The sequence below is a fragment of the Pollicipes pollicipes genome, unplaced genomic scaffold (assembly GCF_011947565.3).
Source record: "Pollicipes pollicipes isolate AB1234 unplaced genomic scaffold, Ppol_2.1 Scaffold_3087;HRSCAF=3621_pilon_pilon_pilon, whole genome shotgun sequence".
NCBI classification, from domain to species: domain Eukaryota; kingdom Metazoa; phylum Arthropoda; class Thecostraca; order Pollicipedomorpha; family Pollicipedidae; genus Pollicipes; species Pollicipes pollicipes.
In genome coordinates, this window is record NW_023596225.1 from 3713281 (window position 1) to 3727466 (window position 14186).

The 14186-nt window shown below is 49.7% G+C and overlaps 2 protein-coding genes across 2 annotated transcripts; both read left to right on the forward strand.

Moving 5' to 3' along the window:
* The first annotated feature begins 410 nt into the window (after window positions 1-410).
* On the forward strand, window positions 411-7088 carry LOC119114949 (NADH dehydrogenase (ubiquinone) complex I, assembly factor 6-like). Its single transcript, XM_037239004.1, has 7 exons — window positions 411-583; window positions 3265-3355; window positions 3714-3845; window positions 4211-4262; window positions 4873-4960; window positions 5131-5212; window positions 6695-7088. The coding sequence occupies exons 1-7, from the start codon at window positions 411-413 to the stop codon at window positions 6878-6880; spliced, it is 804 nt and encodes a 267-aa protein (XP_037094899.1). The 3' UTR covers window positions 6881-7088.
* Window positions 7089-10823: 3735 nt separating this feature from the next.
* Window positions 10824-14186, forward strand: LOC119090487 (thioredoxin-like protein 1). The gene is made up of 4 exons (XM_037213307.1): window positions 10824-10933; window positions 12223-12399; window positions 12632-12748; window positions 13089-14186. The coding sequence occupies exons 2-4, from the start codon at window positions 12238-12240 to the stop codon at window positions 13680-13682; spliced, it is 873 nt and encodes a 290-aa protein (XP_037069202.1). The 5' UTR covers window positions 10824-10933; window positions 12223-12237; the 3' UTR covers window positions 13683-14186.

Genomic DNA, 14186 nt, shown 5'->3' on the forward strand with positions numbered 1-14186 from the left:
CACGACGCTATAAATCTAAGCTCCAGAGGATGGCACATATGAACTAGTTGATGCATGAGTGGGATCCTTTGATGTCCTTTCAGTCCTTGGAACCAGTTCACGACGTCCTCTTCACACAACACCATCATAAAAGATCGTAGCCTTATCACAGTAAATCAAGTACACTCGTTGATCAATTACCTGGCACTTTAATTCATCGCAAAATACTTTAAAAATGCTTGCAGTCTCCACCGTACACCTCGTTTCCGCAACCCAGCGAGCGGCTGTAACAGGCTGGCAAACCCCAATCCGCGAATTACCGCCCACAGCACGGCGAAGGCGAACGGCGAATGCCGAAACTGAAGCGCAATCAGCTTATGAATCCGGGACCTTCGGAAAAATCAGCCAATCACAACGCCCCTTTTAGCAAGATGTCTGCGCCCATGCTGTCCACGGGAATTGTACGGCAAACGCTGCGCTCGGGCAGACAAAATGTGGATAATTTTAGGTTAGCAAGAAATGGAAATCCACTACCCGCTGAGCGTGGGCCAGATTTCGTTTTTCCCAGAAGAAGTACTTCTTCGTACTGCCTTGAATTGGTCAGGTGAGAAGGTGCATAGTGCTTATTCGTTTCTTGGCTTGAAAGGTGCATATTAAAGTACTGTTGCGGGGCTTTCGACTGAATGATTTTCTAAGGTATCTACATGACAGGTGATTATGATCTGATTTATTAATGATCCTACCGTTCCAAGGTGCAGTCAAGATATTTTAATCTGAATTATTAATGATTTTACTCTTAGATGCGGTTGTGTAGCGGTGTAAGCATACGTCTCATTAGTCATGATTGAAATTAAACCTTTGATGATGTTTGCAAGGATAATTATTGTGATATTTCTTGTATAATCTGTGTATTGTCCGTGCCGGCACAGCATGCTTTATTCTCATGTAACATTATGCAACAATCAGGGCGGAACAGTAGTGGTGTGTGTAACACACCCAATGAGAGCTGTTGCATCAATGCCAAGTGCTTTACAATGACAGCATGTGAATTTGTATAGAGCACCTCCTCTCAACAGCAATTCCGAAAGGAGATTGCATTTTAAACCTGCTAAGGCTTACAACTTCCCGTGATTTAACTTAAACTGCACCCAACCTAACATGTTTCCTGTTTTTCCTGGTTCAGTGACCAGGAATTGGCTCTTGGGAAGCACTCTTTGGAACCAGGCACATTTCTAGGCACATTTGTAGCCATCTCTAGGTGTAACCACATGCTGTGAGTGCCGTTTTTGGTGTGAAGTAATAATGTTTCCCATTTGCAAGGGTAAAATCATGCAATTACACTGTTATTTACTATCATTGATATTAGTTAATCTGAAGGAGTCATCTTGCAGAGGACAAAGTTATGTAATGAAAGTGGGTGCAAATTTATGTTGTCCCATATTTGGACCAAAGCCACACATTGCTTTGGTCTGGTGGCTCTTAATGCATAATAGAGTGATTTCCATTGTAAAACCAAGCTTCAGGATGTCCAGGAAAAGCTTAAGCCAAGAAATGATGTGTGGCTAAAGCCACTGGCTTTAAGGTTTTGAGCTGTGAGGCTATGTTGAAAGTCAGCAGCATCACATTTTGAAACACAAAGCTAAATGCAAAGCCATTGACCTCTGTCTTTCCACACACAAAGTCAGTAATAGAGGCAAGGACATTCCTTGACATCTTAACACCTTCCAACATAGGATACAGTAAACTGAACCTTTAGCCTTTTACTTCAGTTCAAAGTAGCAAGGCCAAATCTAAAACTGCATCAGAAATACACCATGCAGTGTCAGCTTGCTAAACCAAATCCATTCTCCCTGGCTTCTGGCCCAAGGTTGGTTGGCTTCAATCAAGATGGGCAGAAATTTGTGTTTCACACTTCAGCCAGGTGCATGAATGATGGCACAGTGTTACACTAGGGGAGAGGATGTAACCTAAACATAACAAAAGGAGGGGTATTTGGGAGCAGATTCTGGCTTGTAATGGACAGATGAATGATTCTGTTGACTCTTAATTTCTTGTACAGTCTCCACAGTATTTCAATTACAGCATTGTTACACCCCATCATACAATACGTTGTTCATCATCAAACTTGAAAAATGGAGCCTACAGACCTGTTCAGAAACCTGTTCTTGTTGTGCTTCAAACAACAACTGACAAAGGTATGGGTGGTTGTTATCTGCACACTGAGAATAACCTCAGGAACTGGACACTGGGTGGGAACAAGAGGGTTGGGTCCATATGCCCTTAAGAAAGGTTAATTGTGTCCAGGTGCCCTTAATAAAGGAACTTTGGTCCACGCTCTAGGCTGGCTGGGCAGGTAATTTGACAGTCTCCTTAGAAGGCAGCTAGGTGGTAATTGCTGAGGACAAGCTGCCCTACAAAAGCAACATCTTGCTAAGAAACAGATGGTTAAGCTTATGAGGGGAGCTAGCAGTGGAAGCAGCATACTCTTAAGATCCTTAGATGAATATTTTAACCTATAAAACCAAATGCCTGCCAATATTTGGTCCAAACCTTGTGAATGGATGTATTTATGATTTTTGGGATGAGAACCCTGCTTAGCTGTGCATATTGACATATTGCATGAGGTCTAGTCCCACCATCTGATCATAAGGTTTCATGTCAACTGCGGAGCTTTCTGCCGAAAGTGAAACGCGCTGTAATGCCACATGGTCCATCGTGCTCCCTGAATTAAGCTCACCTTGGAGGTGTAGTAACATTTGAAAGGGGTGGCATGCCCAGAGTATGTTTAGAATATTTTTCTGAACAGGCGAGCCCAACGATGGCGGGGGGAAGGTAGTGAGCGACCCTTGTGTGCTCTGAATCCATAAAATGTTATGGAGATAATTTATTGTCTGGATTGCTATGCTATACATATAGTGGTTTTGCACCTGCTACGCTGACTGCTACGTCACCTACTTCTGAAGTTCCGACCCTGACACCAAACCACAGTACAATATAAAATGGAAACTGCTTGCCTGAGGCATTCATTGGTCTACTGGGCATTCACTTGTCCCTCCTCCAATGGAACTGGTTTGATCCCCTTTTATTTGTGGGACGAAGATGTAGACCTCTTAGACAAGTTATGTGCATGCTGTCAGTGGCGTTTAGCGTAACCGGCATTTTAGGAAAAACTGGTGTGCAAATGGTGTGAATTGCTAAGTCCTTAAAGCGTAGGCTGTGAACTATGTCATGGTCATTGTTGGTGTGCAGATGTGAAATGAACAATAACTAGTATTCCTTTTTCAGGAAACATGATTATGAAAACTTCTTATGCACTCTGCTGTTGCCAAACCAAGCACGTGCTGGGGTGTTTGCAATCCGTGCATTTAATGTCGAGGTGAGGTGGTGAGCTGGGTTAGTCTGATTTCCTCGTACTCTGAGTCATGCCGATGAAATTATATGGTTTATCAGTACTCGCTATGTTATTTAATGCATGAAGACGATGCTTTGTTTTGTCTTTGGGTGCATCTACTGTAAATGTTCGTGCAGCGTCCGCCTTAATGTGAATGATTGCTAATGAAAAGGGTGTTTATCTGTTTGCAGGGCTTTGCACTATGCACTGGTTGTTTGTGGCAGCTTCAAACTATCCAGCATTTGTGTGTGCGTGCGTGCGTGCGTGCGTGCGTGCTTGCCGCTACCGTGCAGCGCACAGGAGCGGATGGTTAGTGTTAACCCTGTTGTTGACTTGGTTGCAGTTGGCACGGGTCCGCGACACAGTGTCAGAGTCGCAGATCGGTCTCATGCGGCTCCAGTTCTGGTCGGACGCCATTGACAAGACGTTCCGCGACGATCCCCCCCAGCAGCCTGTGGCACTGGAGCTGCACAGGGTAGGTGAGGCTGCTCACGCGCTAACTCAGACTCACCAGGCTCTGCACAGCCATCCGTGGAAAACAGGGCACAGGGGCAATTGCAATGAGTGAAAAATGCATAAGAATGCACAGAGCTACAATACAAATCACCAAAGACAGATGAAATGGCACACAGCAGCTTTGTGCTGCCTGGGTAGGCACTGATGGTGGAAACAGAAACTGGTGTTTTCATCTTAAGATGGCATATTTTCCACCATCTAGCTGTGGCTCTTAAAACTAAGTATGCACTTCATTAATAGGCCTGCCCCCTACAGTTCCACCTGCTCTTGGCCCAATTTTCTACTTATATGTGTCTCTGATGTCTGTGTGCTTTTGAAATACAGGCTACGAAGAATCCACCGGATCTCCAAGGGATGGCTGAAGCGGCTGGTGGAAGCACGCAAACATTCGCTGTCCAATCACCCGTTCTCCACCACGCGGAGCATGGAGGAGTATGCTGTCAACACTGTCTCACCTGTTTAACTACCTCGTACTACAGTGCATGGGTAAGCTCAATATCATTTGTAGGCCTCTGGGGTGGAGGTTTGTGAGTTGTCTGGTGTTTGTGGTTCTAGTGTGGTGCAAATACAAAGTAAGCAGCCTGTGGGCTCTTGAGGCTAAACATATCAAGTCATTATGCGGTCCGTTTTTTATCAGCTTTGCACACCACATAGCCGAATGATCAGGATTATTCGCTAAGCCTATTGCCAAAAAAAAAAACAGTGCTTGTCGGATCCTCGCGATATAGTGGCACGCGACATGTTGATGGCTCGACATTGAGGTCGTTCTGCTAGGACTTCGGCGTGTTGCGCACTGGTCCCGGTACGTTGGCGACCGCACACAGCTGGTCTATGTCCCGCGGCCGGTGCGGCCTGTGTCTGCCGGTGCCCGAGCCGGGCCGTGAGCCCTCGTGCTGCGCCGCCGGCAGACCTAGGTCTGGCGGTGGGATCCAAGCAGTTGCAGCTGCCGGGCTCAGGGCGTGACCTCGTTGCTGCGCCGCCGGCAGACCTAGGTCTGGCGGTGGGATCCGAGCAGCTGCAGCTGGCCAGCCGTCTGGGCCGGGTGCAGGGCGTGACCTCGTTGCTGCGCCGCCGGCAGACCTAGGTCTGGCGGTGGGATCCGAGCAGCTGCAAGCTGGCCAGCCGTCTGGGCCGGGCGCAGGGGCGTGGCCTCGCTGCTGCGCGCGACGCCCCGGCTGGCGCCGCGCCGCATCTGTCATCTGCCGTCCGACCTGCTGCACAAGCACGCTGTGCCCGCCGAGCAGGTTGTGGCGTGGCCGCGACCAACCCGGCCTGCGTGAGGTGACCTTCGAGGTGGCCAGCGTCGCCCACCGGCACCTGGAGCACGTGAGTCCGGCGGAACGTCCGCCAGCGGCCGCGCCCCTGCCTCGGCTCCGAACACATGGCCTTTAGAGAGGCGCGGTGGGGCGCTGGCCTTGGTATGGCGATGCCACAGATCAAATCCCATTATCCCATATTGACGCCTAGATACTTCTGTCATTTTCGTAGTTGTAGGCAATTCACCTCTCTCTACCCCCCCCCCCCCCCTTCCTCCACGTCCTCCTTTTTATTGGCGGGTCACGTTATGATGCTGCTTGAAAATGACGTAATATTGGACCATTTTATGCAGATGGGCTAAAAGATGTGCAGCATAACTTTGAACGATTTGCACCTCCTCTCCTTGAAGACTTTATGGGGCTGCGATGACTTATCGAAGATCCCATGTTATTCTTAGACCCTGCTGCTCCTTAAAAGGAGTGTTCCACATTTCATGCCATTGATGCAAGCATCAGCTATGGAAAAAGTTCATTTGTAACCTTGGGTATGCTTTAAGTGGAAAATACTGCCCTAAGTGACAAAATTTCACTACGCAATGACTGCTCCGCAATGCGTCATCGTTGGATTACGATATGAAACACTTTCATGACGTCGGAGTCGCTGCCGGATTGGCCGTGTCAATATTGCCAGTGTAGCGAATGGCGGACTCACTCGCGGAACTTAAAACGCCGCAAGATGGCGTTGGAGTCTGCGTGTAAGTGCTTATGTTATTGGTGGTATATGCGTGTGTTTTGGCCTTTCCTCATTGTGTTTTTGTATATTTCTACCCGACATCAAATACCTTCAATGAGGGTTTTTTATGTCGGTAAGGCACCACCAGCATCGAACATTCGGTACACCCTGACACCCTGTACCGGCAGGGTGTCACTTTCTAAAATCGATTGGGGGAGGGGAGCTGAGCCAACACTATCCTAACCTACTCCAAAAATTGACTTCCCAGGATTTTGGCTGCTTCAGTGTTTTGTCCCCGTTGGATTTGTTTTTTAATCGTCGATCCCAAACTTGTTGTCCCGCAGAGGAATGCCTCCTCATTGAACGCGATTCCGAGGTGCATTGTTTTGTGGAAACGTTATAGTATGGTGTAATTCACAGAGAAGTATCCTAGTAATTCGAGCTCTTGTGGCCAACGAGGATAGATGTCGTTCATGTTTCATCGAAGATGGCCCGTGGCGCAAGAAGATTGTATTATGTAGAATGGCGTGGCTTGACACACACGCCCATGGCATTTGTTTATGGCACTATGGCATTCACTATCATCTATCGATTTATCGAAATGACTAATCGATTTATCTGGTATCGAGCATAGACATTACAAGTGAGCTTTCTCTATCATATCTGATGCTTGCCTCGATATCTGCAGATGTGGAGCAGTCGTCTTAAGGTTACCTAGTCGGACGCTCCTCTTTGTGTGTGGGGGTGTATGGGTGTACTTGAAGACTGGATTGAGAGATGAACCATGTTTAGTCATTGTCACCGTCTGGTGGCCGCCAGGTGAAGGAGCACTTCGCCGAGCTGCCGGTGGCGGCGCGTTCGGTGTTCCTGCCAGGCGTGGCGGTGGCCAGCTACCTGCGCCGCCTGCAAAGGGCCGACTTTGACGTGTTCCACCCGGCGCTGCAGCGTCGCGACGGCTGGCTGCCCGCCCGCCTCTGGTGGGCACGGCTGAGGCGCACGATGTGAGCAGCCGGTTGGCGGCTGGCGTCACTCCGCAGACAGCTTCTCCTGGGGTTGTTACGCTGTTCCTGTCGGAACCCCCGAGGCTCGATCCCACTGAGGCTGTTGGTGTTATGAAGAATTCGATTGAAGCGTCAATGTTGGTGATCGTTGCGCAGGCTCTTAAGCACTGAAGTTAGGCTTGTAGTTGTGCAATAAATGCAAGTGTCTGTCATCATGTCTCGGCCACCGCCCATGAAGACGCAGCCTGACCTGGCTGAGCAGTGTGCTAAATCGCACGTTGCAAGAAACTCCTTGGCAATGGTAGCTGGTTGGCGTGTTGTACCGCATTAACCGCGTCGCGTGGCTAACGTTGCGCGGAATATTCCGTCCATCGCCAGTGTCACTGCGCAAGCTTTTTGGTGCAGCGAAGTTCACCAGCGGAAATTGTTCAGCGATTAGAAGTCATGCGGCTGTGAGACCGCATGACCGCATGAGACATATTTAAAGGGATTGTCCCACTTTCGGGGCATATTTCACAAGTTTACCCTGGTGGCACTTCGGAACCACTTATGTGCATTGGGTAGTGCCACTGCATCCGTATCAATAACAAGTATCTAGTGACGTGTTGTGTCGCAAATTGTGCTTATTTTTAGTCCAAGTTACGCTGTTAACACTTTGTAACAACACTACACTTCTTCCTTTGTTGTGTTCCTTCGCGGACATGGGATGCCCCAGAGTGCATCCGGACTCGGGATGCCCCAGAGTGCATCCGGACTCGGGATGCCCCAGAGTGCACCCGGAGTCCGCGACAACTAGTTGTCGAGACCGCCGTCGTCATGACGACGGCAGAATGCTGAGCGCCATTGTCAGCTGTTGCGGATTAGAAGTACCGATTTTGAGCTGTTTTAACCCGTGCGTTAGGGCATGCGGGCTTAAAAGCGGCACCTGTACTGTTATGAATGGCGTTTATACAAGTAAACTTTGTGATGTGCGGGGCGGCAAGGGCCAGTTACCGAGAAGCACATCGGTTGAAATTTAAGCCTCTGCGTCACTGAAGTACGTGTGATGCTCCGTTCCCAAGGCGAAGTGGCGTTTCGGACAGAGACACTACAGTACACGCCATGGTGAAGGAATCAAAGCCGTAGTAATACGTTTCGTTGAATTCGCGAGATAAGAATCTCGCTTGCTCATCTGTTCCTCTGAGAAGAGTGTTTTAAGCTTTTGTAGCAATTATTACACGAGCATTTCGGCACATTGGTGTGTTGCAAACATTGCACAGTACACACGTGAAAAGCATTGCATTGCTTTCATAGTGATGAGCTAGATTTCTCCCGCAGGAGCGTTTACTTCAAATAGGCAGACTGATGTAGTTAGAAGGATTTCGAGAAAGCTGGTATTACCGATCGAATTGGACGCGTCTGCTGCCACAATGAGTGTAGATGCAGAAGGGTGGCGTACACTCTTTAATCTATTTTAGCATGCATGCAATCATGTGAGAGGCCAAACCGAACCTCATGTGCCATTTGACAATGATCTGAATAGGTAGCTGCTTTTTTCAAGCTGATTGCTTGATATCTTGTTTCCGAACTGGATTCATCATATCACCTGAGAAGAACGTATAGTTATCGCGTTTTCCTTTCGCCTCTCTCCATCAACAGTCTCTACCAAAGGATTTTCCACTTCTATTTCCATGTCTGTAGAAGGCGTGATGTGATCCTGTATGCCGCATCTGGGTTCGTTTCCCCCCGCGCTGGGACCTTGCCGTAGTCGCCCGCCGTGCACTGGCAGGGCCTGACCTCGCGGACGTAACCCCGGCTCCACAGTGCCACCCGAGTGATTACGCGATCCCTGTTGTGATGAGTTGTGAGGCATCTCGTGACGCGAACTCTGGAACTTGTCTGTACTTTTGCCCGTTTTTTTTTTGAGGGGCCTCAAACTCCAGGGGTCCGACAATGTCGCGTGCGTCTCCCCTTTGACGAAATCCTGGCTCCGCTACTACTCACCATTAATGCAGGTGTTCACATCCACGAGTGATTCCCTCACCAATTACGGCCCGTAATGCCGTTTGAGACCCTCCGATGAAAACTTCACCCCACCGTTTCAGAAATGCTGACCTTGCGGCAGGGGCGTAGTTGCGAAATGAGTTGGGGGGGGGGGCCGTCGACAGGGGCCGATCCAGAGGGGGAGGCAAGGGGCCATGGTCCCCTCCCCCCTTGGGCTCCGGAAGGACACGCAGGCTCCGTAGGCGGGCCCATAGCCGGCCGAACAGATGCAGTTCTTTAATGCAAAACGCAACAAAACTGGACGTCTTCGGGCCCCCAGGCGATCCAGAACAGTCGCAAGCGAAAGTGAAGGACCCGCAATTGGACAACAATAACTCTTCACTGGCTGAGAGGGCGGTGATTGGGAGATTGTAAAACTCAATACGATTTCCGGAGGTCCGACGCCGTTTCCGGGGCCCTTGTTATGTTCACTTGCTGATTCAATCTAATCGATCGTTGCTGGAAGCCCTATGTGTCCACTTGTCCGGTCAACCCCATCGCTTAAGAGCGTTCCACGTTACCCTTGATCTCTTTACATTTTCTCGTAGGGCCTTACGCTGCTGTGGAGACACTATCTGCTAACATGCCCGGGTACTCTTGAACGATAAGCGGCCCTCCACGGACTCCTCCCATTCACCCGAAAGGCCCTATACGTTTTCGCCGCGGTCCCATTTCTCTGGGTACACTCAGTTGCTCAGGGGCGCTTCATATAAGTCTCGGGTTCTTGTCACCTGCTCGGAGGGCTTTGTGCGGCTGCTGAGGCTCATATAAGTTAAGGCACCGAGCCACTCGATGCTCAGTGGTCCTCTACATTGACGTAGGGCTCTGCCTTTGAGCTCATTTGCGGAGGACCTTTCACTCCTATCGGGAATAGTTCTGTTACCTGCTTGGGCACCTCTGATCGCACAGGGGTATTAATGCATGCACACTGGTCTTGGGTAATTCCCCTTTGCTCAGAGGGCCCTGTGCTCTGGCCGGACCCCACATGTCAGCCTACCGGGGCACTCCCAATCGTTCAGATGCCCACCACGTTGGTCTTTGCTTCTTCTCGCTTCCCCTGGCGATCCTTAACTTGTCGACGGAAGCCTCTTTGATGGCCTGCCACGGCAGCCATGATCGCCCAGGTTCCGTCTCTTTTGGCATTGGTATCTTAACGTTTCAACAGCAATCAGATACGTGCCGATGAATTCTATGCGCAATTGGCGAACATATGTTTATGCGTGACCGGCGTCGTATGTGTTATATTTCTGTTGGTAATTGAATTTGTGACACCTATCATAGTTGTGCATCGCGTTCCTGTCATCAGCCATCAGCTGATCACATTGACCAGCTGGTCAGCTGTGAAAAGCTAGGAATCAAGTTCGTGCTTGAATTTCATGGCATTTAGCAGCAACCTGGGTTCATTTCGCGATGTTTTTTTCCGGACAACTTATCCTCGAAACGACAGGATTCCCCATGACCTGGAGAAAATAAATAGGCTCCATGTATGTACATAAGAAGCACGGGCATTTTCTAGGGCTGCGCACAAGGGGGTTCCCGTTTGAAGAATAGCATGGTAAAAAACTAAACGTCGGGATAGGAAGATTCTTGCTGTCCCCAAAATACGCCAATAAGCAGGTTTTTCCATGGATTTTGTCCACTTTTTCCCGATGGCTGGGAGGAGGGCTGAAACCTTAGCGGAGGGAGCTGACCCATCTCCCCACTAACTGAATGGGAAACCACACCCCTGCCTTGCGGTCTCGCGGCTCTACGTAAATGGTGGTGTTTCGCCGTTCGTTTGTGGGCGTAGTGGGCGTAATATTTGCCAGCCAGGACCTTGCGTCTAGTGCATAGTCAGCCGGGTTTGCGTTCTCGGCGCGGTAGATGCATTCAAGACCGCCTGGAAAGTGTCATCTTATGCTAGTATTCGTCGTTGCTTAGGAAGGCTCGAGTGAGTTGGGGGGAGCGGCTCCGGATTGAGGGTATTGGGTGGACCGGGAGATCTCTGCGCGCAATTGGGGGTTTTTATTTGCGTTATCTGTGATCAAGCATCAAAGTAAGTGTTGTAGAGCATGCGTTCATAGTCGTCTCATGCGTCAGTGATTATTTAAGAGTAATAAGACCGGGTGTCGTTTCCTCTGTTGGTCGTGATTATCAACCCACAATGCAGAATCCCCAGGGAAAGCCATAGTTGGTACTATTGTCTTCTGTTAATTGGAGTGCATCATATGTATTGCAGACATGCGCTCTTTGTATGAGGTCCTGCACCTCTACTCTTCTATTGTTAAACATGATATGAGTAGTAATGATTGCTTCAGTAAGACCATATAGATCACTTTGTTTTTTCCTCTCACATGGAATGTGTAAAGGTCATCTTATGATTTTTACCTGTATTGTGTGAAATCCTTTGCTATTTATTTTTCATGCACTGTTAGTGTGCCAGAAGTGTAGATATTAATATCAAAGTATATTTTCAAGCCATCTTCTGTGGTTGTTTATTGGTGATTCAGCCTGTCAAATTAGTTAAAAATGTTAAATTAATAGACTAACATCATGATCACCATGTGTGACACATGGTGATCATGTGTCACACATGAGGTTTTTTGCCAGATGCCAGAGGTTTTTATCAATATCATTATTGTTCTTGTGATCTGTATTGCTGTCAAAGGCACTTGCTGAGTACATGCCATTCCTGCAAAATGTGTGAGGATTTGATGACAATTCTGCTAAATCCCATGTATCATGAGTCATTACCCTGGACAATTTGGCTAGGTGGCCAATTTTTCCCATGCACAACTCCAATGCCTGTCACCAGCTGACCAAATACATGTGTCTAGTGCACCATCACCGCACCTCCCAGTACTTTATGCTCACAGACCATCATCACGTCTGTCTGGTGGTGCCCATGCAAAACACACTCCTGGAGATGTATCCTATTTTTATGTGTATTCATGTCAGGCTTTATGATGGATCAGGGCTGAGTGTTTTGGCCAGTCATTGATACCTATTTCATTGAGTGGCCAACTGACCATCTGTATAGTTATTGCTCTGGGCATGCAGAGTTGCTAGACAACATGGGCAAATGCAGTTTGAGAAAGGCAACCAATTAGTGCAGCACTTCCACTTTGTGTTCTTTGAGAAGAAGACTGTCAGTTTGGTGCCAGTAGATTGCAGCACATTGAAACTGCAAGGTCAGGTATGAAAACCCACAGAACCCAGATTTCAGCATGATCCTCAATATAGCTCCCAAGATACCTTCAAAAAATGGTGAGGTGCACCAGCACCCTATTATACTGGGGTAATGGATATTTGATCACTGTATGTGCTGCTTGTGTGCAATTTCAGGTTCCATAGACCAGAATGTCAAACAATCTGAAGATGTTATCAGAGGATGGCCAGCTGGCTGGCGAGCTGGCTGGCGCCGGTGCGCGCCTGGTGGTGGCTGACTTCACTGCCTCCTGGTGTGGTCCGTGCCAGCGCATAGCGCCAGTCTTCCTGGAGTACGCCAAACGCTATCCGAAGGTCAGTTGCTCTTTCTTTGGTCTTGAGGCAAGCTGTTGGGAAGTGATTGCAAGCGAGCAGGATTGGTGACAATGCTGTTAAACTACACCAAAAACCTGGCCTAATCTATAAGGTTTGATTACTTTTACCTTTGATACTAAGGTATGTGTTGTTTAATACGTGCTGTCCTGGACGGCAAGCAGGCAGTTTCTGTGGGGCTCTGGCTGCTCTGACAGCTTTGTCTGTCCCTCAGGCGCTGTTTTTAAAAATTGACGTGGACGAGTGCCCCGACACAGCAGCGGCTCAGGGCGTGCGTGCCATGCCGACTTTCATATTCTACCGCAACAAGAACAAGATTGATACCATGCAGGTACAGCAGAGTGGTCACGGATCATTTGTATCCAATTGACAGCAGCTGGTGGAAAGTGGTATTATGAACTGACTCTAGGCAAGTGTTATTTCCACATCCGGTTGGATTGTCATGGAATTACCGGGCTGTTGATATACTGCAAAGTAAGGCAGCGCTGGATGTTGAGGACGCCTGAGCACAATAACATGAACGAAGTGTGTAATTGTGATGGTCCAAACGCTGCACCTCGTAGTCTTCTCTCCTTGGCGTCGTGTCGACCCCGGATCGTGCTGCAGTTATGCCGTGCACACCGTCGATGGTCCGTCGGCGGGCGGGTGCTAACCGGCGCCGGCCATTCCAGGGCGCTGACCAGCGGGCGCTGGAGGACAAGATCAAGCAGCACTACGGCAGCGGCGACGGCGACGAGGCGGCCGAGGACTGTGGCGTGGCCGGCCACATTGACCTTGCCTCCTACATCCACCAGTCCAGCTGCGAGTGCCTGAACGAGTCCGACGATCACCCGTTCGCGGGCGCGCTCAAGGCCGGCGCCGGCTACCTGGAGTCCGACTGCGACGAGCAGCTCATCCTGTCGCTGTCGTTCTCGCAGGCGGTAAAGATCCACTCGCTGCGGTTGAACGCTCCGGCCGAGACGGGGCCGCGCTCCGTCAAGCTGTTCATCAACCAGCCCAACACGCTCGACTTCGACAAGGCCGAGTCGATGACGGCCGTGCAGGAGCTGGAGCTGAGCAAGGAGGACCTGGCCGACGGCATCGTGCCGCTGCGCTACGTCAAGTTCCAGAACGTCACCAACCTGCAGCTGTTCTTCCGCGACAACCAGAGTGGTGCCGATACGACGCGGATTGACCACATCGCGGTGCTCGGCAGTCTGATCGGCACCACCAACATGCAGGACTTCAAGCGGGTAGCCGGCAAAAAGGGCGAGGCGCACTGGTGACCGCGGGCCCGGCGACGCTGGGTCCGGGACGGGACTGTATCCAATTGGCGAGCGACGCGTGGCGCCGAACGGCACGGATAAGAAGTCCCGATCTGGTCGATTCCAGCCAGCGGTGGCGGCGCTCAGACCGCAGACCATTGAACAGCACGACACCTGATCGGTCAGAGGGCCCTGCGGGCTCGCACGTACAGGTGACACCTCGTGCTGCCCCGTGCGCTATTACTTGAGGTGGCTTCTTTGCGTGTAGTCTTTTTTGCTGTGACGTATGCATCGCCGCGCAAATCAATACCGTGGGAAGAGCTGGCACGATAATGGCCGATGTGTGCATGACATGGCGAAGATGTTAGCATCCAGAAGCATTAATGTGCCGACGGCGACAGCAAAGAACTGTGTTAGTTCCAAGATCATTCGAAATTGTTGAATCGGTTAAGCTAAACTGAGATATCGTGTTTTCCCGTTCAGCTTTTTGAACGCAGGTTTTTGCGAGCCTGTTTCCTGTTTGGT